The 24,398-nt window shown below is 34.4% G+C and overlaps 1 protein-coding gene across 2 annotated transcripts in view; it reads left to right on the top strand.

Moving 5' to 3' along the window:
* Positions 1 to 24,398, top strand: part of INTU (inturned planar cell polarity protein) — a 58,604-nt gene that overhangs the window by 28,321 nt on the left and 5,885 nt on the right. For both annotated transcript variants that reach the window (XM_026122453.2, XM_026122451.2), the window contains exons 4-14: positions 908 to 1,111; positions 5,781 to 5,899; positions 8,639 to 8,728; positions 9,304 to 9,381; positions 10,509 to 10,698; positions 17,792 to 17,845; positions 19,291 to 19,353; positions 20,437 to 20,658; positions 21,208 to 21,630; positions 22,172 to 22,269; positions 22,980 to 23,169. In XM_026122453.2, the coding sequence (XP_025978238.1) occupies positions 908 to 1,111; positions 5,781 to 5,899; positions 8,639 to 8,728; positions 9,304 to 9,381; positions 10,509 to 10,698; positions 17,792 to 17,845; positions 19,291 to 19,353; positions 20,437 to 20,658; positions 21,208 to 21,630; positions 22,172 to 22,269; positions 22,980 to 23,169 (1,731 nt within the window). The remainder of the gene's footprint in view (positions 1 to 907; positions 1,112 to 5,780; positions 5,900 to 8,638; positions 8,729 to 9,303; positions 9,382 to 10,508; positions 10,699 to 17,791; positions 17,846 to 19,290; positions 19,354 to 20,436; positions 20,659 to 21,207; positions 21,631 to 22,171; positions 22,270 to 22,979; positions 23,170 to 24,398) is intronic.

Here is a 24,398-nt window from a genome sequence, read left to right on the forward strand (position 1 = left end):
CTGGTGATTCCAGTGAATGTATACTTATCCTAAAACTAAAGTTGTTTTTACTTTATTTGGGAAATTAAGAACAGTAAACCTTGTGTAATTTTTTGACAAAGTAAGCTTAATCATCTAAATTTAAGAAGTTATGTTTTTAGCGCTTTGATTATTCTTCTAAAGACATAGTACACCAAGTGACGTAAACAACAAATATTTATACTTCTTGCTGGTAGTATATAATTGTTAAATATCGTGTTGACAAAACTCTTATTTACTGACTTCACAATTTAAAAAAAATTAACACAATGAGGAAAAATGAAAATTTTTGCAGGTTGAATAAAGAATTGTTACTAAGTGATAAAAATTTTTTTACAGAAAAGTGACTTTTGCAATCTTATGTAAATTGATTTTTTCTGTGCTAATGTACTTGTCAATCTTAATATGCTCAAAATAATAGCAAAGAAGTGTTCATGAAAGAGCCTTGAGGATATACAGTTATGAAAGGGTTAACATTTTGAAAGTTAAATATTGTGTGGTGATAGGTTCTGTGTTCAAACAAACTCAGACCAGTAAGTATATTTTTTCATTTTCAAAACCTTAAGAAACAAGTATAAAAACATACCAGGCCAAATGCTTACTCCCATGGTTCATAAAGCATGCAATAGCTGGCTTTGCCCTTAGTAATGGAACGTTGTGTAACACGGATTATATAACTGTCTTTCTTCAAAACAGCAGGAAATTTTGAATGCTTATGTCTCAAAGGTAAGCTTAAAAAATCTGTTGGTATGGCAGAGAACTTTGCCATTAAAAAAGCTAAGAAAATTTTCTCCTGTAGGGCTCAGACTATCTTTTTATCTGTTTCATCTAATATTCAAAAGTGATTTAAGTACAGCCTTATTTTCTCAATAACTAGTTATCTTAATAGGTGAAACTTACATTTGAAACATCGATCTTCGAGCCAGAAGGAACCTCTCAGCAAAGGTATAAACGGGCCCAGTCAAGTATGAACAATCTAGTTCGGCTTCTGTGGGGAGAAGACAGTACGGACCTTCAACAGGCTATCCAAAATGTGCCTCATATCGTCATGTTCCTCTCACTGAAACTGGATTCTGAAACATCTAAGGATGAGGTACGTGGCTAACTAAATACAACTGAAGATGAAAGGTAACAACTAACAACGTCAAATGCTGTGCCTTTAGATTAAAAAAAAAAATCTTGCCAATCATTTTGAATAGTGCATAGTCTGCAAAATGTCTATTTTGACAGAAATAAGGCCTGAAATTGTATGAAAAAAAGTTAGCACCACTGCTGACACACTAATTGAACTTTAACTCACCTCAGCACTGCTAAAGGTCTTGACACAAAGAGCAGTCTACAGGTGTTAACAGACAAAGTAGAGAGAAATTCAAAAGTTCATTATTGTCTCTAATGCTTACTCTGATGTTTTCAATGCTTCTCTCAAACCTGAAGTACGAAACACACCTACTCAAAAAATATTTTCCCCAGTAGGATCTGTTGGCAGTCTCCGTGTTTAATCTGTCTAGCCCTTCCTATTTTGAAATTATAATGTGCCTTTTCTTAGAGAACTCTCACATGACTACTGTTTGCAACCAACCTTTGATGTTTGCTTGGGCAACATTCTCAAGCTACAAAAGTAGTCTTTCTTTATCCCATAAAGTTTCCATTCCTCTTTCCCTTTTGTGTTCCTCAAAAAAAAAATTTGTCAGTGTATATATAACCCATTCGAAGTTTGTGTAGATGTTGTTGATAAAGCTACAAATACTCTACCCAGGATGCATGGAAGGTGCCAGACAGTATGGAGGGCTCAGTTTTGGTCTCTTGCCTGACCTGAAGATGGCATATGGCCAAAATGGACTCTTCAGGAACACATGTTTGGAAAAAGACTCTTCCCCCCTTTTATAAAATCTCCTTCAAGAGAAGGAGTTCTTTCAATCTCTGGGAAAAGAGTGAGGGAGTGTGGAGCACAAAGATAGGCTAGGATGCATTCTTTGCTTTCCCTCCCACCAATTAATCATTAGATCCAGTCAGTGCCTCATCCCTTCTCTGGGATGTTATCCTTATCTTGTTAATACTATTATTCAACTGATAGAAGTGTGTATTGCTCTGCTAATGGTGATTAATGGAGAAAAAGTATTACAACTGCATGTAATAGAGTTTGGTTTTATCTTCTACAGACAGGGCTGGGAGGAGGATCCTAGAAAATTACATGCCATAATGATAGCATTAAAGAACGTTGTATGATTTGCAGAGTCAAGTACTTGAAAGCTAGGAAATGAGAGATTTATGGCTACCTGTGCAACTTTAATTCAGCCCTTTTGTACATATATGGCATGACATTGTCTTTCAGAAAAAGAGTAGTATTTAAAAATGCGTGTCCTGTGCAAAGCACAAGATGGACAGATGAAAGTGTTACGATTGAGGCTTCTTAGGCAACATAAATCTGGTGTTTTGTAACTTTGGAGTACTTGACTTTGCAATATAAATTATGCCATTTTAACTTAGTATTTTAAGGTAATATATGTTTCATTATATATTACAGCTACATACTAACACTGCAAGCTTTGGTTTGCAGCTCCTTCCAGCACTGTTTACACTTTTTCATAGGAGGCACCTTCAGTAGAAATTAGTTTATACAAGTGTCTTTTATAAATTTTTATAGTCTCACAACTAGGCAAGGTCACTCTTTTCTCTTTTTCTCACCCTGACACTGCTTCCATTAAAACATATGATATCACAGTATTTTTCCACTTTTGTATTTCCCTATAGTAAAAATGAAAAGAGCTCATTTAATTGTAAATTAAATAAACATAAGATGTTTCATCGATGTTCATTTTTATGTTACAAAGTTATTTTTTCTTCAATTCTAAGTTCGCTGTCCAAGACTCCTGTTTTAGATGCATGGAACAGCTATGACAATTGCTGTAGACTTAAGTCCAATGTTGTTCTGGTCACTTAAATAAACTTTATGAAATATATTTAAAAAATGGATTTCAGAGCCTCTGGCTCCTCTATGGCCAGATAAAGAGATACGCAGATGTGTAAGTGCTAAACTAATTGCAGTTCCTGCACTTCAGAGTAAATGGATCACTGGTTTCTTGCCCCGTTGTTTCTCAGCTCTCTCCTAGGAAACAGGATTAACCCTGACTGTTGAGCAGAGGTAAAAGAGGGATTGTAATGTACTTGTTTTCCCTTCATACCATGGGAGAATTGTTTCCTGAGAAGTCTTGGCAGTTATGCAGCCCCAAGTAGTCTCTACTGCTGAGGTATGCTTTGCTGGCATCATTCAGCTCTTTATAACATTCATTAACAAAAGAATGCCTTCTTCTTTGAAGCAGTGGTCTTTAATTTCATTCAGTGAACTGTAAGAGACATTTATCCCATAGATGTACTGTTCCAGATTTAGTTTACAGTACTTCGAATTAATACTGAAGTTGCTATCCATCCATGCCATCTTACATAATAAAAACGTAACGATCCTTTACTAAGCTGCTTTGCGCCTGTCCAAAGGAGACATGGTATGCAGATCACATCCTTGCAAATAATGGCAACTATGACTAGTTACTAATTCCCCCACTTGTGAGCCCTTAGCACCCAAAAATGGAATTAATAAACTCTTAAGATGCATCAAACTCTAAGACATGTGAAGCTCTATCTATTGAAACATAAAGGAAAGCAGTCTGAGAAGGAATTTAGGCTGGGGGTATTTTTTTCCCCATATAATAATGGTTTCAGTGAGTAAGTTTGATTTTTTTTTTATGTTTTAGTTCACAGTACACATTATAACATATATTATTTGTACCAACATACATTAAAACATCTTTATGTACTTGAGGTGTTTCTTGGTGATCTCATGCTTTAAAAGAAATACTGTTCATATTTCTTCAATGTAATAGTGTTACTGGAAGCTTGTGCTTAGTATACTTGTAAAGTAGATATTACTGAGTAGCTGTTAAGATAGCTTGGTTCATACAGGCACTGACTGTGTACTTTCTGAAGCATTTCTCCCAGTTTTTATCATTTCTGAATCAATCTTTAAGAGTTCATAGTCGTCTTTTCATCTGTGCACAGTCCATTGTCTCTTTTTACTCTGATGCAAGATACAACTTAAAACATCTATTGTCAGTCCACTGCGTGTGAAGACTGTAGGAGGTTTTTAGCTGGTCGGCACTGTTTTGACAAAATTTCTTTCAGCCATTTCATTTGTTGTTAAGACTGCACTGATGGGAAAAAATGTGTTATTTAGGCTTATTATCTGAGAAGTGAATAAAATTGAAATAGAAAAGGGAATTGGTTGAGAAGCCAATAGTTCAGATACTTGAGAGCTCTGGTCAGCTTTTGAGTTGTGTTTTTTTGGAGGAGGGGCTGTTTGTTTTTTACACTTTTAAAAAATGAGCTACTTCTCATTTATTAATTTCATTGTCCTTGGCCTATGAACTCTTTGGATAAAATGGCACATTTCAACTTGCTCTGAAGACAGCTGATCTCTCTGTGGGGTGGTACGTGCTGAACCATGCCAACTCATTAATATATATCTGGTGCAGCTACAACCTTTTGTTACAGTTGTTTTTTCTTGCCCTGGGAAAGTGTATAGATATTTCTCAAATGAACTTTGTGTAAAGGTCCCTGTTCATGGCGGGGGCGGGACGTTTCTGGCCCTTTGCAGTGCTGTAATTAGGAAATGGCATTTTTCCTGCTGAGGGATTGATCTGAGAGAAAAAAATCCTTGTTACTAATGAGTATTCAAAAATAGAGCTAATTAAATTGGATAACAGTGCAGAGGTCCTTCTGTATAGTTGCCAGGTCCTTCTATAATGGAACTTTACATTCTTTTAATCTTGATGAAAGAGAATTTTCTAACAAATTTTGGCACTGGCCACATGTGCTTAGCGACATAAAATAGGAAAGTCAGGAACTTCACTGTTGCTTCTGTTTGTGTAGAAAGATAATTTCATGTCCTCTTCACATTGGATATGTTTAATATTCCACATTATTTCTGGCCCATCATGATTTTTCAGAAAGCAATAAATGTGGGGAATCATTTGTTTGCTTATTATTATATACTTAAGGTTGCTGAAATAATTACTATAAAATTTTGGAGAATGCTTACATAACAAAATTATTTTAAAGGACTGGACAGAAAAAGAAAAATACTTGTCACAAATATTTATCTTTACTGACCTTCAGTTTCTTGCTGTGAAGCTGATGTCTTTAAGCGTATGCTAACATGTATGGTCAGAGTTTTGGTGATAAAATTGTTAATGATGGATGCACTAGCTGAGTATATACCTCAGTTATATTTTGTGCTGTACATGTAAAGTGATTAGGTAGGGATGTAGAGATTATAGTTTTCATATTCTTATTTATTGATTTTAGAAGAGCTGTATGTTTGATTGAGAATGTGGCCCTTAAATAGCAACTTAAATACTGAAATAACCATACAACTATTACCAATCTCTTGGAATCAGATTTGTTAACATTTAAAACAATGTAATTTAAACCATAAAAATCAGCGGCCATATTGTGTGTCAGTTTATGTTTCTCCATATAGTAATGATTCAAAATGAGTCCTAATTTGCTATAGACAGAAAAGTTAATATTGTGTGTTTTACAACTTTCCAGTATGCCCAAGCAGACTAGTTTTGGTACAGTCCAAAACTAAATGATAAAAGCTTTCATGTTTAAAAAAGATGATGCCAGTAAAAATTTTTTGTTAGCTTGTTTTGTGTGTTCAATTTTTTTGTGCTTTGCGTAACTAACAGCTTGAAATTTCTTTACAGCAAGAAATTCTTTATCAGTACCCTATATCAGAAGCATCCCAAAAACTGAAAAGTGTGAGAGGAATATTTCTCACACTGTGTGACATCCTGGAAACTGTTACTGGTACCCAGATTATCAGGTAAAAGCATTTTGAAATTAAATGTATTTATTCTTTTATGAATTTGTCCATGTAAAGAAAAACACACATACATTGTGTGTCTATTTCTAGACAAAACAAGAGTGACTATTATCTGTTAGGCAGTAATGTTTTAACCAGAACAGCATGAGTTGCTCTGCTTCGCCTGGATATACAGTGCACATGTATTGATTTTGGGGGGTTTCCTTGTTATAGGTGTCAACAATTCAATTTTTCAGTTTAGTGAGATTAATTTTAGATCCCTTCCTTAGATCTCTTAAAAAATCTCTATCTAAACTCTAAACTGGGATTCTGTGGTGCTGCTGGCAGACTGGAAATTCTACAGCTACTTCATTCAAATTTAAAAAAAAGAAAAGAGAAGATAAAATGTTATTCAGTTAAATTCATGAGTGTCTATTACTTTTTGAATTCATTTTATTTCACAATTAATTTGCAACGCTAGAAAAATATTTGTATCCACAGACCAGAATTCTAGTAAGAAGTCTGATAAAAATGACTCCTGAGCTTTTTGCAACAGGGTACAGGGTGGTGGAGACATGTCAAGGGAGTACTGAATATTTAATGATAGCTGATTTTCTGATGGAATAGTTAGAAGTGAGATAGCAGGTATCATTTTTCAGTTTCACACTTCATCCCATTCAGAATTAATGTCAGTTTACGTCTCTTGGGAGTCTTGGGCAAGACTTCATCCCCACACCACTGCCTTATGCGTCACAGATGACTCCAGGATTGGTATAAAGAAAGCTGAATGTAAGTGGGATTCTAGCCCATGGATGAAGAGTACAGGCACTAGTGCAGTACAAACAGGGAGCAGCATTGGCAATAGTAAGGAATGCCTCAAAAGGCAAAAAGCATGTTTAGTATGTTTAGATTAGGTTTTCATCTGATAAATTTCTCCTTGTAAGGAGTTCATGAAGTGCTTTTGAATGTTTTTGCTTACCAGAAAATTAATACTGGTTTACTTACTTTTGTTTTCATTTGTTTGTAATTGCTTCTTTTCATTTATTCTTTTCCCTAGACTTGTTCGTATCTTGGTATTTTGACTAAGAAGTTTTTACACTGTACTTTAAGCATGCTTATAAATTTCTAGTTTATAAAAGTAAATGGATCTCCTTATAAGTTCTAAGGTACTTGCAGCCTTGTTACTTATCTTAATGATTAATACAAATAGAGACTGACCGTGTCTTTTAGCAGCAGCTATCAAACTCTGGGTTTTGATCTTTGACATATGCCAGTATTTTAATGCAGTGCCACATTAATTAGCACTTAGATATGTTTTTCCCCTCTTAAACACTTAATAATGGAAATTCTCTCCTATCAAGGCATTTTTGGACATGTCCAGATTTTTTTTAAAACATCTAGAAAACAAATCAACCTGTTCGTTGATTGTCTATATATACAGTATTGTCAGAAAGACGATACAGAAATCCATGACAGCTTAAATTCACCTTTCCTGTTAAGGTTCTCAATTTCCCATTTTTAGATGAGTTCTAAAAATATAAAAATACTTCTGCGAGTCTCAGTGGACTGTCCCCTCTCTTTAAAAAAATGTAAGAGAGAATCTCTAGCTCTCCTATTTCTCATTCTTTATTAAAAGAGTAAATTCTGATTACTGTATCTTCTCATGTGTCATGTACTGTTTTGGGATTGGGGTGTTTATTTCTTTGTAATTAATTGCATTATGAGTATATAACCAGTTTTGTTTTGAAAGCACTGTAGGACATGTGAAGGGTGAAATGTTTTTAGTGACCTGTTGAAATATTAATGAATTTCATAATTAATGAAATGACATTATTTAAACTTTATTCAGTACTGTCTATTTTACAGTATTAGAGTGAATCAGTGAAGCAATTTAATCATGGAAACAACCTAAAAATTAAACTGTTTGTTTTTTTCAAGCTTACACAAGTTATGCTTTTTTCACTTTGTAGCAGTTGTATCTTACATTCTTACTTAACATGTTTAAGATCGTAAAAGAACGGTGGGGAAAGTAATGCTTTTGTAATAACTTGCTAGATATTCTGTGGTCTGTGAAACCATTAGCTCTAGGATGTTACACTCATTAAGTCTGCTTGCGGTTTCAATCTCCCATCATAATAGTATCTTAACTTCTAAGAAGCACCAATAAACTTATCTTTCATTCACAGGAATCCTAGGGGTCAGAGAGATATTACAATCTAATCTTACAGATGGGGAACTGAGTAACTGACTCTGTAAGTGACATGTTCATAGTCACAGAAGAAGTCTGTGACACAGACAGCAAATAAATTCAGACTCTAGTCCCAGCTGAGGACATTAACCAAATTTCCTTCCTCACTTTATAGAGTTGTTAAAAATTTAGTGTTGGAGGTATTTACAGACTTTTAAAATGACTTGAGGGTTTAGCAACAACCAGTAAATTTAATCTAATATTCTTGACCAGAAGGTATGACTTGCTGATAATTAGAACATTGGGTCTCATTCTGTTGCATGTTCTAACCCATTCTGTGTTAAAATTAAATTCTCTGGATCTTTCTGGGATTTGTTAGCTCTGTAGAGCTATTTTCTATATAGGGAGATAGTATAGTAATTCAAGATTATGCTTGTCACTCAGGTAACATGTTATTTTAAATGAGCGTAAGACTTCATGTATAAAATACATAGGAATCGTTATGGCACGTAATGATCATCTCTTATAACTTCATAGTGTTAATAGAAGTACTTATGGCTTAATTCTTCTAGTTCCTCCCTTTTCTTATGTGAAAAACTGGTTCAAGTTGTTTACTGGAAAGAATCTGACAAGTTGCTTGTAATCGGTCTTCCTGAAGAAAGGTGAGTTTCAGATACAATGCTTTTCTTTCTCCTTTTAATTTTAATTTATTTCCCATTTTTACCAAATACTGTTCTCAAATTGCACTATTCTTCTCGTATGAAAAAGTGAGAAAGGGAGTGCTTACGATGTACTCCTTTTACTATAACTATTTTCTATGGCTGTGATCCCACTCAGTCTTCATTGATTTTTTTGACTGACCTTGTACACATCTTTTAAATATTCCTTTAATCTTATTAGATCTCAGAAATACATATAAGCTGGAGATTGGTAATTTTCAGTGTTTAATAAAATCAAGTCCTGATTAGGTATTATTGAATAACTGCAATAATATTACATATCTATGTGTTCTAGGAGGCAAGAACTCCTGAAATTTTATTTTCAGCTTTACTACTGATCTCTGTGTGATCATGGGCAAGTCACTCAAAGGAAATCTCTTATACAGTCCTATAAAGTATTTTTGCTTGCAGTGTATCACTAATTAAGAATGCAGGTTTTCAGAAAAATGCCTCTGCTCATTCATAATAGAGTTAAACATATATAAACACAGGTGTGCATTTTTTTTATTTTTGTTTAGTGTGCCACTTTCTCAACTGAGGAACATGATTGCAGATATTGTGAAGACCTTAAAATTTATGTACAGTTCTTTAGACAGGTGAGTTCTTTCTAAAGTATTTTCTTTTCAGTTACTTATTTTTCATTGGTGCTCACTCAAGAAGATGGCCAACATCCATTTTTAACATTTATATGGATTTTTTTGCATGCTCTCTTACAGTTATGCAAAAACAGGATTCTGTTGTTCTCAACTTTGTTTTATACTAGTAAGACTCTTAAACTGTCTTTGAGTGTTACTTCAGAAAGTTTTGTCCCTGATTATGTTAAGTCATTCGCATAGCTTAAGTCACTAGATGTCAACAGCACTCTGCAAATGTTACCCTTTGTGTTAGAGGACTGTCTGTAGAACACACATATAAATCTCAGTGTTATATTTTTAATAAAATAAACACTCTAGAGTTCTCAGCTTTATTTGGCACAGTGACTGTCCTCCTCTGTGTTTGGAAATCATCCAGAAAACTTTCAGTCTGACTGTAATCTAAATAGTATTGCCAAGGTAGGCTATTCATATGCTTTTATTCAATTCAGGGTTAAAGTGTGTATGCCATAGAGAAAATCATAATATTTATATTACTTTTGTGCTGTTCAACAAAGAAAAATGTTCTAGACAGAATAATCTGACATAATATCAGGCCTTATTTTTTTCTCATGATGTTTTTAATGTCATTTGACAACAAGGAGCAACTTTTGGCAACTATTTAAATGCATCTGAAAAAAATGCAGCTTTGAATATGAGAGGTAACATAGTTAATTTTGATACAAATGCAAGGGGCCATTTAGAATATTAGAATGCTTTTCCACATCTGAAGAAGACATGAAGAGTGTTACATCACAGTGATCTGTAACATAACAAAAATAGTTAAATAAATGATTAAAATAAAAAACAAGCTGGACTTTCTCAGGAAGAAAGCTAATCATTGTCTCATCTTCAGTTACTCTAAGACACTACTATGATACTGTACTGCTTTTAGCAAGGCAGCTTTTTTCTTTGTCTGTTTGTACTGTCCTGCATACTAGCCTAGTGTTTTTTTCATGTTTACAGTGGATGTTCAAAAAAAATCCAAATGAAGTATTTTGCTGTAAAGAGCCTGCTATAGCACAGAGGGTTATATAAACAAGTTACAAGTTTCTTGATGTTATTCTAACTTGGAGTTCATGTTTGTTCAGCGCTTTTTGCCAGGTGGAAAATGTTTCTCGCTTGGATCATTTTTTCAACCTGTTCTTCCAGCGAGCACTTCAGCCTGCAAGACTCAATGCAAATGCCAGCCCCAGTGCTCAACACTATGATACCTGCAGTGCTTTATTCTTAGACAACCTCCCAGGCCTGCGCTGGCTGACATTGCCTCAGGAAATCAAGGTAATCTCATTTTCAGATCTCTTTAAGAAGAATTATATGAGAGGCCAAAAAAACTGACACAGGTCTTACACATGCCTTCTGCTATTATTGTGTAATTTAAATAAGTGCTTTACCCATCTGAGGCCATCCATTTTTTCTGCAAGATCCTCCTGTGGATTACATTTCGAACTATGCATTCGTTTCCATAGGAAACATTGCCATTATGAGTGTAGATCGGTGACTTCACTTGACAGTTATCTAGGAAGAGAACATGACAAAGGATTTAAGCCTTCTTTTAAATAAAAACATCTTTTAACAAGTAGCAAATACAGTGGGGATAACAATTTCTGGTATGTAGCTTTATGCTTGATTTTGACCATATAAATATTTTTCCAGTAAAAAATACTACTCTAGAAGCCCAAGTGCAGCTTGTGATTTAGGAGAATTATAAAAAGTTTTTGCAGAATCAGAATAAATACCCATACAACATTTGTTTGGCACCATATAGGTATACCTTTTCTGCACCATTTGATTGTGTCTGATTGCCTCTCAATTAAAAATAGAGTTCAGCTTTAAGCAGCAGTAAGAGAAAAGCTAGATCACAGTAAGTAGCATATAGAGCTTTCAGTCTGAAACCTCAATTTCATGAAGTGACTTTAAGAAGTTAATATAGGGATCATTGGATAATTATTAGTAAAGAAATAATTTTGAAATAAAAGATGCTATATATATGGATACTGCATAACCCCTTTCAAATCTTCTGTGAAGTAGTTTTCCATATATACTGTAGAATTGACTTTATTAGAGAAACTATATAAAAGCAGTATCTCTCCCAATTGAAATAGTTGTAACAATTATTGTACTAGGGAAAATAATCTCAATTTCAGCAGTGGAGTTGTTAAGTCCAACACAAATTCCATTTAATCAGATATTTATGGTATTATGTTGAATTACATGTTTAAGTTATGCAAAATGAAAAATTTGTAAAAGGGGCTGCAAATAGAAGAGCTTTGTCTTACTGGGTGGCAGATTCTGTAATGCTGTTCCAGCATGGTTTGGCTCTGCATGGATAAGCAAGTCCAAATTGTGCTGTAGAATGTAGCTGGCAGACTAGCTTGTACTAATATCTTTTATCAACATAGTACATTCTGCAAAGTGAACAGGACCCAGTCCTTAGACAATGTAGGGGAAAACTTTTATGAAATTACATTTAGGACAAAAGCTGGTAATTGTGTCTTATGTACAGAAAGTTTCTCTGAAGTATTTCCTTTCTCTCACAATTTTTCTTGTGTACACAGATCATCTTTCACTCTCTGTTTTTTAAAACCCTGTGGATATTTTTTGTTAATTATGGTGTCAAATGTATTCTTCAATAACACAACTTTATATGCATTTGTTCAGAAACAAACCAAAGGAAATTTTCCCTTACCCCTTCAAAGGGCTACTAGTTTCCAATTTTTTTCTCAATATTTTCATGTTACAGTTTGTTATATACTGACTTAATATCACTACATGAAGGTTATGTATTCCAAATTAGGCATTGCTAGAACATGTTTTGATCTGACAGTAGGTTCAGATATATATGCTGGATGCAGCTTGACTGTTGCTTTATTTTCATTTTTACTGAAAGTACACGAGTTAATCTGTACTTTCAAGACATACAGATCATAAAGAAATGACTACTTTTAAGTGTCTCATCAAAAAGACCTTCTGCGACATCTGTGTGGTTTAGAGTAGGTAAAAACTCTTTGGCCAACCTACTTCTATTTTCTCTTTTTTCTTGCATAAAAATTATTTGTGGAAGATGGGTAAGGTCCACTCACAGAAATAAAGTTAGGTTGTGATAAGTGATATGGTTCACCATAATTATAAAGTACTACCTATAACCCTGTATTTTTCCTTATCCTTCTTTGCACAGTGCAATCTTTTAACTACAGTTTTAAAATCAAATCTACCTTAACTCTAACCAAGAAGTTCAATTACATAAGAAGCTATCTCCAGTTAGTTGAAAATATTTTATTTCACTGATATATGTGCAAATTTTATTTACTATACGTACAGTCAGATAACAAAGACTTTTAAATTGTCCTTAAAGTGTTGAGAAGTTTTCTTGTGGTAAAACACATAATACACTATTATAACATGCTTGCTTGAATGAAAACAATCCACTTCTGCACAAGCTATTTCATGGCAGTTTACCAACAATGAACTGAATAGAGAAGCAGCTAGTCTTCTGAGTTTCAATACACAGTGCCTACCAGAACCTGTTTTTATAAGGGAGACAATTCCAAAACCTACTTTGCTTTGATGGGGTAAAGGCATTCCAATTCTACATCACTGGTCAGACTCAGATGTCATAAATTCCACCTTACCGTAAGCATCCTTGGGTCTGCTCTCTTCTAATAATGGACTGAACCTTTATTAACCACTCCAAATTGCTTTTAAGAAGCCCCTACCTCCCTGTTGACCAGGCTCAGTGGTTTAAGTGGACTGTAAGCTGTCAGAATATGGTCTCACTTCATTTTACACTAGTCTTGGATAAGAATGTTTGCAGTTGTGTTACAATGATTGCATAGCTTTGAAATACAGGTATTTCCCATTAATGAATTTAAACCAAAACATACAATGGTAACAATATATACATTCCTTTTTTGACCCGTGAAGTTTGCACAGTATGTCATATACTTTTTACAGTCTCATGTTTATTATATGTTATGTGCATACTTGCATATTACTGTTGACTGAACAGTAATATGAAAATCCATTAGAAGCAAAAACTGGATTTTTAGTTGGTGTGGATTTTTAACTGGACTTCCCCACCTTACCTAGCTTTAAACCTTCTCTGTATTTTTTAAAGATGAATAGTTGTCTATAGCATAAAACAATGAACGCTGAAGGAGTACTGTACCAGACACATAGTTTTAGAAACATTTTCATTATCATGTCTCAGATTTTGCTTTTTTATTTTTTTATCTCTCCCCCCCCCCACACACACACTTTAACCTATTCTTCATTTTGGTAAAGAAAACCGTAATCCAAGCTGATCCAAGTTCAGTGCAATAGCAGTATTAAAACCCTTTATGGCTTTGAAGATGGTTTGTTCAACAGTTATTTCCATTATCAAATAAAAATATATTGCAAGCATCACTAACCCAGGCTAGAGGAGGTCTATCAATTATGTGACTGGTTTGGAGCCCTACAGTTAACTTTATAATAGCATGCTGAGAACCATTCTGTTTTATGCTTCCATACTGTAAATAGAACCTTTTATTATTTAAAAAATATATTCTGATAACAGGATTTAAAAGCAATCTTCTTATTGAACCACGTGGTCAGTTTATGAATGAATGTGAATTCTGTCCCTTTTCCAAGGTACATATAGCAAATCACATGTTACTGAGGAAGAGGGACTCATTTATTTCAACCCTGCAACAGGAAACAGATCTGTAGACTTTCTTTGGAGTATGAATTAAATTAGTTACTCCTAAATGCAGCTCATAACTTGCAGTGTTAATGGGACTACATGTGACAAGTGATGGTTGTGATTCTTTCTGGTATTCAGACCTATTATGACTTTAATCTGTATCTGTGTACTAGCTGCAAGCACAAAATCTGATGTGGAGATGAGAAAGCTCAGTTTCTACAACAAGGTATTTGTTTCCCACGATACTGTTAAAGGTAGTTTTGGAGATGGTTTATATGTAATTATGTAGAATAATTTTAGTTCTGAATTTCTAAAACCTTTGGATCCCTGCACATCTTACAGCTTGCAGCTGTCTTTTGGAAGTCTCTCGCTTGCTCTGCATTAAATAATCCAGTCAGCAATTTCATAATGATAATAAATCTATTAATTCTGGGAGATAATTTCAAGAAACTGAGGATTTTATTTACTTTATGCGTAGCTCTAGTACTTCTCTTCAGTTGTTTCTAATGTGACATATATCTTAACTATTTTGGAGGTTTTTTTTAGAATCAGTTTAAACATTCATACATTCCAAGCACCCGCTTCTTGTTTTGATAGAGTGTGAAGGCTTGGGGCAGCATCAGCCTCGCCTTGTTTTAGATGTGTGATACAAATGGCTACAGTTGAGCTACTAATCGTAAACTCTTCCTGTTAGTAAATGGGGAGAATCTGGCACTTTAATTAATCTGATTTATTTTAGTAGTAACTCATCTGATCTACTTCAGATGTTTACTTTAGTATTAGATGAATTATCCTTAGGAATTATCCATTGACTTCATCTGCATTAACTATGAAGACAGCCTGGAGGGAAAGGACTCAAATAGAGATGTCTACACCGTAGGTGTTTAAATGCAGTCTCATTCAGGGAATTAAATATATGACTGTCTAAGTAGCTAATTCTTGTCTAAATCATCTGGCCTTTAATGAGACATATATTTAAAGACCGTTTTATTTAGAGTGGTTATTTAACATATAAAATCAAGTTCCCACAGAGAAGATAATCTTCCGTACAATGTGCATTCTGAAATTGCAGTGTGGTAATATTTTATGTATTGTCCTTGACTCAAGGAGCGTTACATGCCAGTCACTGTAGTAAGGCACAGTGGACCTCCTAGATTTTCAGTCATTTCACTTCAGGGCCTAGAGTGGATGAATACTAACATTCAGAAATGTTCACTGCATTTTCATTTTCCATTCTCTTGAATGAAAATCTAGGATTCATCTTGCTTTCATGATACTTAAATATTTTTAACTCTGCAATTAAGATTTTATTTTCTACATCACCTGAAGAGTTGTTTAAATATTATATTTACAAGTGGGTATGTGCATGGCAGTTTTTACAAAAATTCAGGGCAAAAAAGAATTCATTAATCTGGAATTATGTTTTAAATACATTAGCCTTATCATAATAGAGTTTGCTTTTTAGAGAGTATTTCCATTGTTTAATGCAAATGCAATAGCTGAGAAATCTCAAACTGAGAAATTTTCTTTTATGGAAGGACCCAAAATATTTGTAAGCTTGTAGATTTGCAGTTTTATTTCCTAGACAACAATAGTAATCTGAAATGACCACTGCCCAAACTTATCTCACCACCAGCCACAAAAGTAATGAAGGTCGTACTCACTGAATATAGAGAGATTATGTGATGGAAAATTAAAACTGCTTCTCAGAATGGCACCACAAAGGGACTGACCTGAGGTGTTCAAATGTCCTTAACTCTGCAGTGGCATGCTCTTTAATTTATACGGTCTTTATTTGAGGATAATCTTAACTAAGGCTTTCCTGGTTTACCAATACTTATGTTTAATGAGGAAGATCTCATGTATAATTTTCATACACGTGTGTGGGGGGGAAGGGATGAAGTGATAGGTCTTTCAACATTAATATTGACGGGGTTCGCAGAATTATTTCGGGTTTGTTATTGTTCAGTAATAAAAGTTGCTGTGGACATTGCAAGGCATGTATCAGTGAATTGTCATTCATTTCTTAACAGATTTCCATTTGTAGATGAGGCCTTCTGTCTCCTTTCTCCATAATGTGAATTTTCTTCTCTTATATCTTTAATAGTAGACCTATAACGATTACGCTCTTTCCACCCTGCCCCCATTGTATGTATCTAGATACAGTTTTGATAAATGAGCTTGAAGCTGATGCTGGGGGGACTTTTAGTTAGACTTCTGCTTTTATAGTACGTATGTATGGACACTCTCTTTGTCTTATGTGTTTTAGCTACCAAAGTATATATTTTTAAAGTGTCTCAGAAAAGTTTCTTTCATGTCCTAACTCCTAATCTAAATCTGCTAACCAAATGAAATATCTAGAGGGTTGCACATACTCTTTTCCATGCCCATCCACTCACTTGCAAAATCCATGCCGCTGTAACTGAAGGGAATAAAATGATTATGCAACACGTAGTTGCAGAACATGGTCAGTCAGCAATCTAATATGTTTCAAATGTAACTTAGTGCATCTCTAACTATTGTCATGCATTTTTTCCTATCCAGGAAATAACACCTTTTTTATTTTCCTTGTACTAGTTGGTGATGAATCTTTTATCCTGCAAGTTTTTTTCTTTTTTTCTCTCTCAAGTTTCTGTAGAGGGACTCTGCTACACTTTGTCCTTTATTTTACCATGCAAGTTGTTTGCTTTCTTGCGAAATTTGAAGTTTTAGAGGGTTTTTTTAAAAAACAATTCATTTCATATGAATGATTTGGACATGTATTTCTCAATTTATCTTAGGTCATCCACAGTTTCAGGAAAAGTTCTATTCTTGCAGAAGATGAAATTTCTGGTAGATAAGTTTTGATGAAGATGTTTATGTTGTATAAAGAATATAAAAATAAGAACATCAGTTCTTTCTTGGACAGAAAGCCATTTAAATTAACTGGGGGAAAAGCTGAGAGTTTAGTTAGTTGCTGAATGCCAACAGCCTAGCTGACACTTCTCTACATTTGAAAAATTGTCTGTATTTCAGTTAGAGGCAGCTTGTTTACATAGCCCCAAAAGTGCATCATGGTGGGTTTTAAGTTCTTTTCATTAAGTAGCACATTTATGTCATGCACTTCAGTGGCTAGTACTGTGTTCTGTAAAGGACAGTATTTTTAGTAAAACTTAAATTAACCAACAGCTCCTGTAGCTGAAGAAATAACACAAGTTTAAAGCTGTTTCAGTAGAACAAAGGTAATGTGTGAGAAAGTTTGGGGAATTTCTATGGACACAGAAAGTAAATCCGTCATGAAAAAGATTTTTCTAATAACTCAGTTGGATACAAAAGTTTGCCAGATTTCAGGGTTGTCTCTAGCCTTCAAAGCATAGTCTCTAGACTTCATGTTTTAATACAGGCCAAAAGGAAGATTGACATCTCCCTTGTACAGAACAGTGGGTTCACGAAACGGACAAGCAGAGAGATTTTACAGTTTCAAAGAAGAGGGAAATACACAGAAATTGAAAAAGATTATTCTTTAGTCTGATGAATTGAGGTGTTCTTGATGTTTGATATTGCTAGTGAAAAGTATATGCCTTTTTTACCATTCACTCTGTACTTTTGAATGCTCATCTTGTAAGACTAGCAATTTAAAGAGAGCTATGCTATTATTGTAAGTAAATGTCTTGGAAATTTCTATTAAAATGTACTCTTTTAATATTTCAGATGGAAATTGACACAGCCCTGAGTGATCTGGAAGCAGCTGATTTTGCAGAGCTGGTAAATGTTTTTCTTTTTTTTTCTTTTTTTTTTTTTTGTTTGCAGTGCACAGAATCTATTTGCCTTGGTCATATTCAGTAGTTTAAAAGAGCACTAATTCCAAATCCATCCACTTTTTTAATAAAGTGTAAATCAAAGCACAGATGTACTGTATTAGTCTTGTTTTAATAGGTATCTCAATCTGTTTATCCTGAATTTCTCTCCATGGTTAACATTGCAACTGTATTATAGTGTTATAGGATTAGTCACTGAAAACCCGTGGTCTACTATAATTCAAGCACATGGGATGTCTAGCTTAGCTAAAAGGATGCTGTCATTTGAACATACCTGTTGTTTGTTGTTTTTTTTTAAATAAAAATCTGTATAGGTGACTCTCTTTTTCAAGCAATTGCAAATACAACTGAAAACTGCTGTGGAGTACTAAGAACTAAACTTACCAGTTTTAAGGAAGTTATACAAGTTATACATATCCTAACAGTGTAAAGGAGAAGACAGTAGTTTACCTGAGTATTACTTGCTGTGCATATATAGGACGGTAAGATGAAAATGTATTGAAATTTCTGAGTTTCCTTTCTATAAAAAATATTTCTTAAACCTGTGTTCCAGAAGAATTATTTTAAAACCATGTTCTTGTAAGTATATTATACTCAGACATAAAAAAATATGTTTAATCACATATTTAGCATAAAAATTTGGGCATACATATTCTTAATTACTAAAAGATACTTAAATCCTAAAATACAAGATACGCAGACATATAATCCATCTTGTTTAACTGCTACCTATGTCTAAACGGTCACAACAAAGAAAAATCACTGTACTAAACAAAGTGGGTGAATGTTTACAGAAAGTGATGTCTGCAAGTAGTAGTTTATTACAGAGAAGTTGATTGCACTCACTTAGTTTAAAATATACAATATCCACCTAAAGTTAGTGTTATGAATCTGAGAGCATTGGGCATCTAAATTAAAAGATTAATGAATAAGTGTATTTTGGGTAACAGTTCAAATATCACAAAAAAAAAAAAAAAGCTTTGACTTGGAAGTTTTGCTCTAAGAGGGCCCTCTGGTGTCAATAGTTGTGCTTCATCTGCTGCACTGTTAAGAACTTTGAGAATTAGCTTATGCTACAAAAGTAGTTTATGGAAACATAAGGATTTAGGAAACCTGAGCACTGGTATTCTGAGTTGAAAATTGTTGGAGAGAATGGTAGTTTTTTGTATTGATGAAAATCAATAATGAAAACTGAAAGCTTCATACATTGCTTAGCTCTTTGTTCCACTGCTATCACTGCATTTCTGATGTCACACTGATAATAAAAAGAAGCAGTCAAAAATTAAATTATTAAAAAGACATTGATTACCACTGACTGGAAATAGTTTACTTACATTCACTCAGTAAAAGAAAAATTCTGAATTAGAAATTATACCATGCTCTTGTTCACAGTCTGAAGATTACTACGACATGAGAAGATTGTATATGATTTTGGGTTCTTGTCTCTTCTACAAGGTAATATTATTGATTAAGACTAGAGGTTAGGAAAATACAACATCTAGAAATCTAACCCAGTCATGGATTAACTCTTTGCAGAACCGGATAAATATGAAAAATATAAGATTGCTTTAAATGTGTAATGTTTGAAACAGACCTAAAACTCAAACATCATAACAAAGTAAAATATTTGATGTCATGTAGTGGTATGTACTATGCGGTCAGTAAGAACAAAATACTTGTTTGAAACTGTTCTATGGAAATTTGTTGTAAAAAAACATGTTGAAAAATGTTGTATATGGCTCAAGGATTGAAGAAAGACAGTAAAGAGAGATGAATGACTCAATTCAAACGAGACTGTATGATAGTCTAATAGTACTGGTTTTGCTTGTTGCCATTATTTAAAAAAGACAACAGGTGGTCTATCTTTAATCTGTCTAATCACAGACTTGAGAAATTGGACCAACAGCTTTTTCACTTTGGCATCATTTGTAGTTGTAATTATTTTTTTTAAAAGTATGGCAATATGGAAAAAAATGAAGATGAAGCCTTTGCTTTAAGAAAATTTACATTTTAAGGATTCTTTCATGCAAGCCAGTAGTGCTATGGGACTAAACTGTCAGCATAAATGTAGTTCCACAGTATCTACAATAACTTTGCTCTAACTGTAATCCCATAAGTGCTAGAAACACTGTTGTACTACATAACTTATTTGGAAAATTTGTTAATTCCAGTTAGAGCTCAGTATTTTGGTAGGCAGGAAATGAGAATTAAAACACCTTAACTCTGTAACTAGTTTTGTCAGTAGCCATTTTGAAAACTGTTAAACTATACATTTCCCAGTTTGTCTTTGATAACTTGCATACGTGTTGATGTTTTAATTTTGTTTATATTTCAGTATTTAGATTCTTCAGACATGGTGCAAAAGCTCAGAATGGTCTTTGTTGTACAATTGTATACCAAAAAGATAGTTCCTGGCCAGAAAGCTTATAATCTCAATGTGTGTAGAGCATAGATATCTCTAGATTAAAACTACTCTTAAGTGATATGTTGTTGTTGTATTTCTTACTGAATATACTTCCTTTTCTGTGTTTAATTAAGGGTTACTTGATTGGTAATCACTTGCCAAAGGAAGATCTTATTGATATAGGTTCATATAGTCGGCACTATTGTCTGTTACCCTTGGCAGCAGAACAGAAGATTGGTCAGTTAGTGATATGGCGGGAAGTATTTCCACATCATCATATCCAGCCAAGTGATGCTTCAAGTCTTACAGGATACAGGGAACCTGAAGCAAGATACTTTTTATTGATAGTTGGCTTGGTAAGTTAATGTTTCCAGCATGCCTGATCTCTGATGCTCTGTTTTGCTGTTGTGTATTGTCTGTTGTTCAGTATGATCATATATTACCATACATTAATTCAGTGATTTTACAAAATATCTTTATTGTAGCTGTTTCATGGGATAGCGTTTCTTAGAGAACAGAATTATATAAGTAATGGTTGTAAAACTTGCAAGTTTAATTATACATTCTCATTATTTCTGTCTTTTTACTTCAGCTGCAAATGTTTTTACTTTTATAATATTATATTTTCAGACAATTCTTTTAAGAAATTTGTTTTTTAAAACAACTAATGAGTATGGAAATGATAGTTTTTATGTTTGCATTGTAACTTGGTTATCATGGTAACAGAAAGATTTCCTTGGACATGATTTTGATTTAAAAAAAAGAAAAGACCCATTGTTCTGGTGAGGAGGAAGAACTGTTGAACATAGTGTTGTATTCTGTCCAAATATCAGATGAGATATAAATCTAATACAGTACACACATTTCAAACCAAAAAGCTAATATTCCCACCTCCATGTTTACAGAGACACTTCATGCTGTGTGTTCTGCTGGAGGCAGGCGGTTGTGCATCGAAAGCCATTGGGAATCCAGGACCAGACTGCATATATGTAGATCAGGTCAAAGCCACACTACTTCAGCTGGAAGGAATAGATGCCAGCATAGAAGAAAGGCTAGATTCTCCCTCTATTCCACCTTTATCTTGTGCCGACTGGTTCCTTCCTGTGACACATGACAAAGTAGAGAGCTTGACAACCTCACCCATCCTGAGCAAGCTACAAAGTACTTCCAAAACAGTAACTGCTCCAGCAAGCAAAAGGACCCTGTTTGGTGACTCTTCTTTAATGACACGTAAGCCAAGTCCTACAAGAACCAGTGGAGGACCTGACCGTAGTAATGAAGGTCCTGCAGAAGATGGAAGCACTAATCCACAGTCTGCATCAGATCAGGTCTGAGAACAGGGACAAAGAGAATTGTAACATTCTAGTGGGTCTGAGGGACGTGGTAATTTATTTAAGGTATACTATTATTACTTTTTATTTAAAAATTTTATAACTAACTTTTAAAGAAGAACATAGCTTAGAAAAAATCTAAGAGGCCTTGAAGTCAGTAGAAAAGACTTCTGTAGACTTGTCTGAGTTTTGGGTCAGCCTCACAGTCATTGCATTTCTTTTATCTTGATTATCATTGCTTCTGAATATTTGGTTTGTGGATGACTAAATTAGGCACAGCTGTGTTGCAAACAGCAGAAGTAAATGGAGAATATCCCCCAAATAATAGCATAAACAGAAGTGATCAGGTCAACTTGCTGTACAGTTGTACAACTGCTGCTGATCCATTTTAGGCCAAAATAGAGTACAGGCTATAAAATACATGTATACAAGCTGATGCAACTGTTTTGGGCATTTTTTTCAATACTACCTTATTTTCTTTTATTTTTTTCACTAAGTGTGCTTTCTCTGTTAGTTCATCTGTCTATTTGTTTTTCAGGTCTCTAAAAAAAACCATACCCTACCAAATCCATTTCACTTAGGAAACCTTAAAAAGAACCTTTCAGAGAGGGATGCAGAACTTTATAACACTATCAAGTAAGAGTTTATTTTTTATTAAATATTCCACTTTTAAGGCCATATTCATATGCTTTTTTCGAAGATACACAGATCACACATGTTCTTGCATAATTTTAATGAAACCAAAACTTTCCTATAAGGCTTCTGAAAAGTGAAGCTCTTTAATGGAGAGTGTTAATTAGAAAAGAAAGCTGTTTCTCAAGAGTGTGTCACTGGAATGTATGCACATTCCACATACATAACCTTTGAACGTCAAATAAATGAGTCTACTGGGACTGCACATATACCTTGTGCCTCTTTGTACCTCTAGGTGGGTGTGCAAAAGACAAAAAAGCCATGACCATCCTAGTTCTCTCTCATTGCTTGTAATTGCACACACAGCTTTGGTGTTTTGTTTGAGCTCTAATGAAAGGTTTCCTTACCTCCCCCCACAGGCCTTTAGCTCTCCTTTGATTTTCCTTTTTTTGATAAGAATTGTTGGGAATTTAAGTGCAGTATCTAACTAGTGCCATAGTCACTTTAAAAAAAATGTTGAGTGTTAACAGTCCAAATTAACAGGATTTCCTTGGTATAGAAATAGGCACTTTTGCAATGTCTCTATCCATTTTGGTACTCTACTGTAACTACCAGAGAAACAATTCTGTTTTAAGAAACACAAGTATATGTTGTGTAACTGAAAAATCATTCAAAATTATTTGAATATTAAATGAATTTTCCTATTTTTGAAGGTTGACATCTGGTCCTGAGAATACCCTCTTCCACTACCTATTTTTGGAAACAATGCAAGGAATCTTTATTACTCCAACTCATCAAGAAGTAGCACAGCTTGGTGGCTCCATCCACCCTCAGTTAATCGAGAATTTCCATCGTTGTTGTCTTTCAATTCGTTCCGTTTTCCAGCAGTCCATAAAGAAAGAAGTATGAAAACTTTTTCTTACTCCTGTTTTTCTCTCTACTTACATTCTCAACTCAGTATTTCAAGATTGTTTCCACTTCATTATTTAAATAGTCCACTAGCAGGAAAGACTTTGTGTATGTCTGTGGTTGTTTAATGTACCTGGTATTTTTATTCTAAAGGGTAGTTTCTCTCTCTGATTGTCCAGCCAAGCAGGTGTGCAAAAAGCACTCTCCTCCCCTCACAAAGTGCTCTCAAAATAAATATGCTATGTATTCAGTGTAGCATTTTCTTTTTCCATTCGATGTTAGGACTCTTGCTTCTAACTTAGCAAAAAGTTTCACACACTGGGTTCAAGAGTTATAGGAAGTAGCAAAAGAGGGGTTTTCTAGACATTTTAATGCTTTGGAGAGGTTTCATATTGGCAGCAAGGGAAATTTAAGCCCTATTTTTTCTGCAGAAATTATTTCATATGGGCAGTGACAGTGCAGTCTCCCCTCACTGCCCTGTCAGTGTGTGTGAATGACCTGAAGAGGGCATCTCTGAAGGGAAGAGGGTAGTTCATTCTGAGATTGCTTACACATTTTCCACCTGCTCATGTCTGAAATAGTTTGTTCATGTGGATATTTGTCTAGCAGAAGACTGGCTGCAATGATCAATTACTTTTAATTATGCTGCCAAATAATCTCTTTTGGATCATAGATTAGATGGGATGGCAGGTAAGGCTTTTTCACTTTGCAAAGATGCCACTTCCAGCCTTGCTCTGCACTTGGGCTAAAGCCTGATGTCCCATGTGCTTTATGTGGGTACTTAGCATTTAGAGTAGACTCAAAGATGGACAGACCTAATGTCAGAAGCTTTACTGCCTTGTGTGTAACTATAAATTTCTGTTCAGTCCAAATGATCCCTCTAGAGTAAGGTGATAACAGAAATGCAGAAATCTAAATGATAGGTGTAAGAATCATTTTATGAGACACTGCACTCAGATCAGACATTTGGTGTTCAGTTCACATTTTATTTTGCTAAAAGCCTGGTTTGTTAGTTGCACTGTTGTTTTTTACTGACTTGAATCAAATCAGAATAACAGGTCATCCCTGCTCCTAATTTGTAGCCTGTTTAGTCTCTAGGAAAGAGAAATAATTACATATAAACATAAGGAGAATACTGTCTATCAGTTGCATTTTTAGATTCTAGAGTGACAATCCAAGCTAAAAGAAGAAGAAGTAGTAGCAGCCCTAAGCTGCAGGCTTTC

This window comes from Dromaius novaehollandiae, chromosome 4 (genome assembly GCF_036370855.1).
Source record: "Dromaius novaehollandiae isolate bDroNov1 chromosome 4, bDroNov1.hap1, whole genome shotgun sequence".
Taxonomy (NCBI): Eukaryota; Metazoa; Chordata; class Aves; order Casuariiformes; family Dromaiidae; genus Dromaius; species Dromaius novaehollandiae.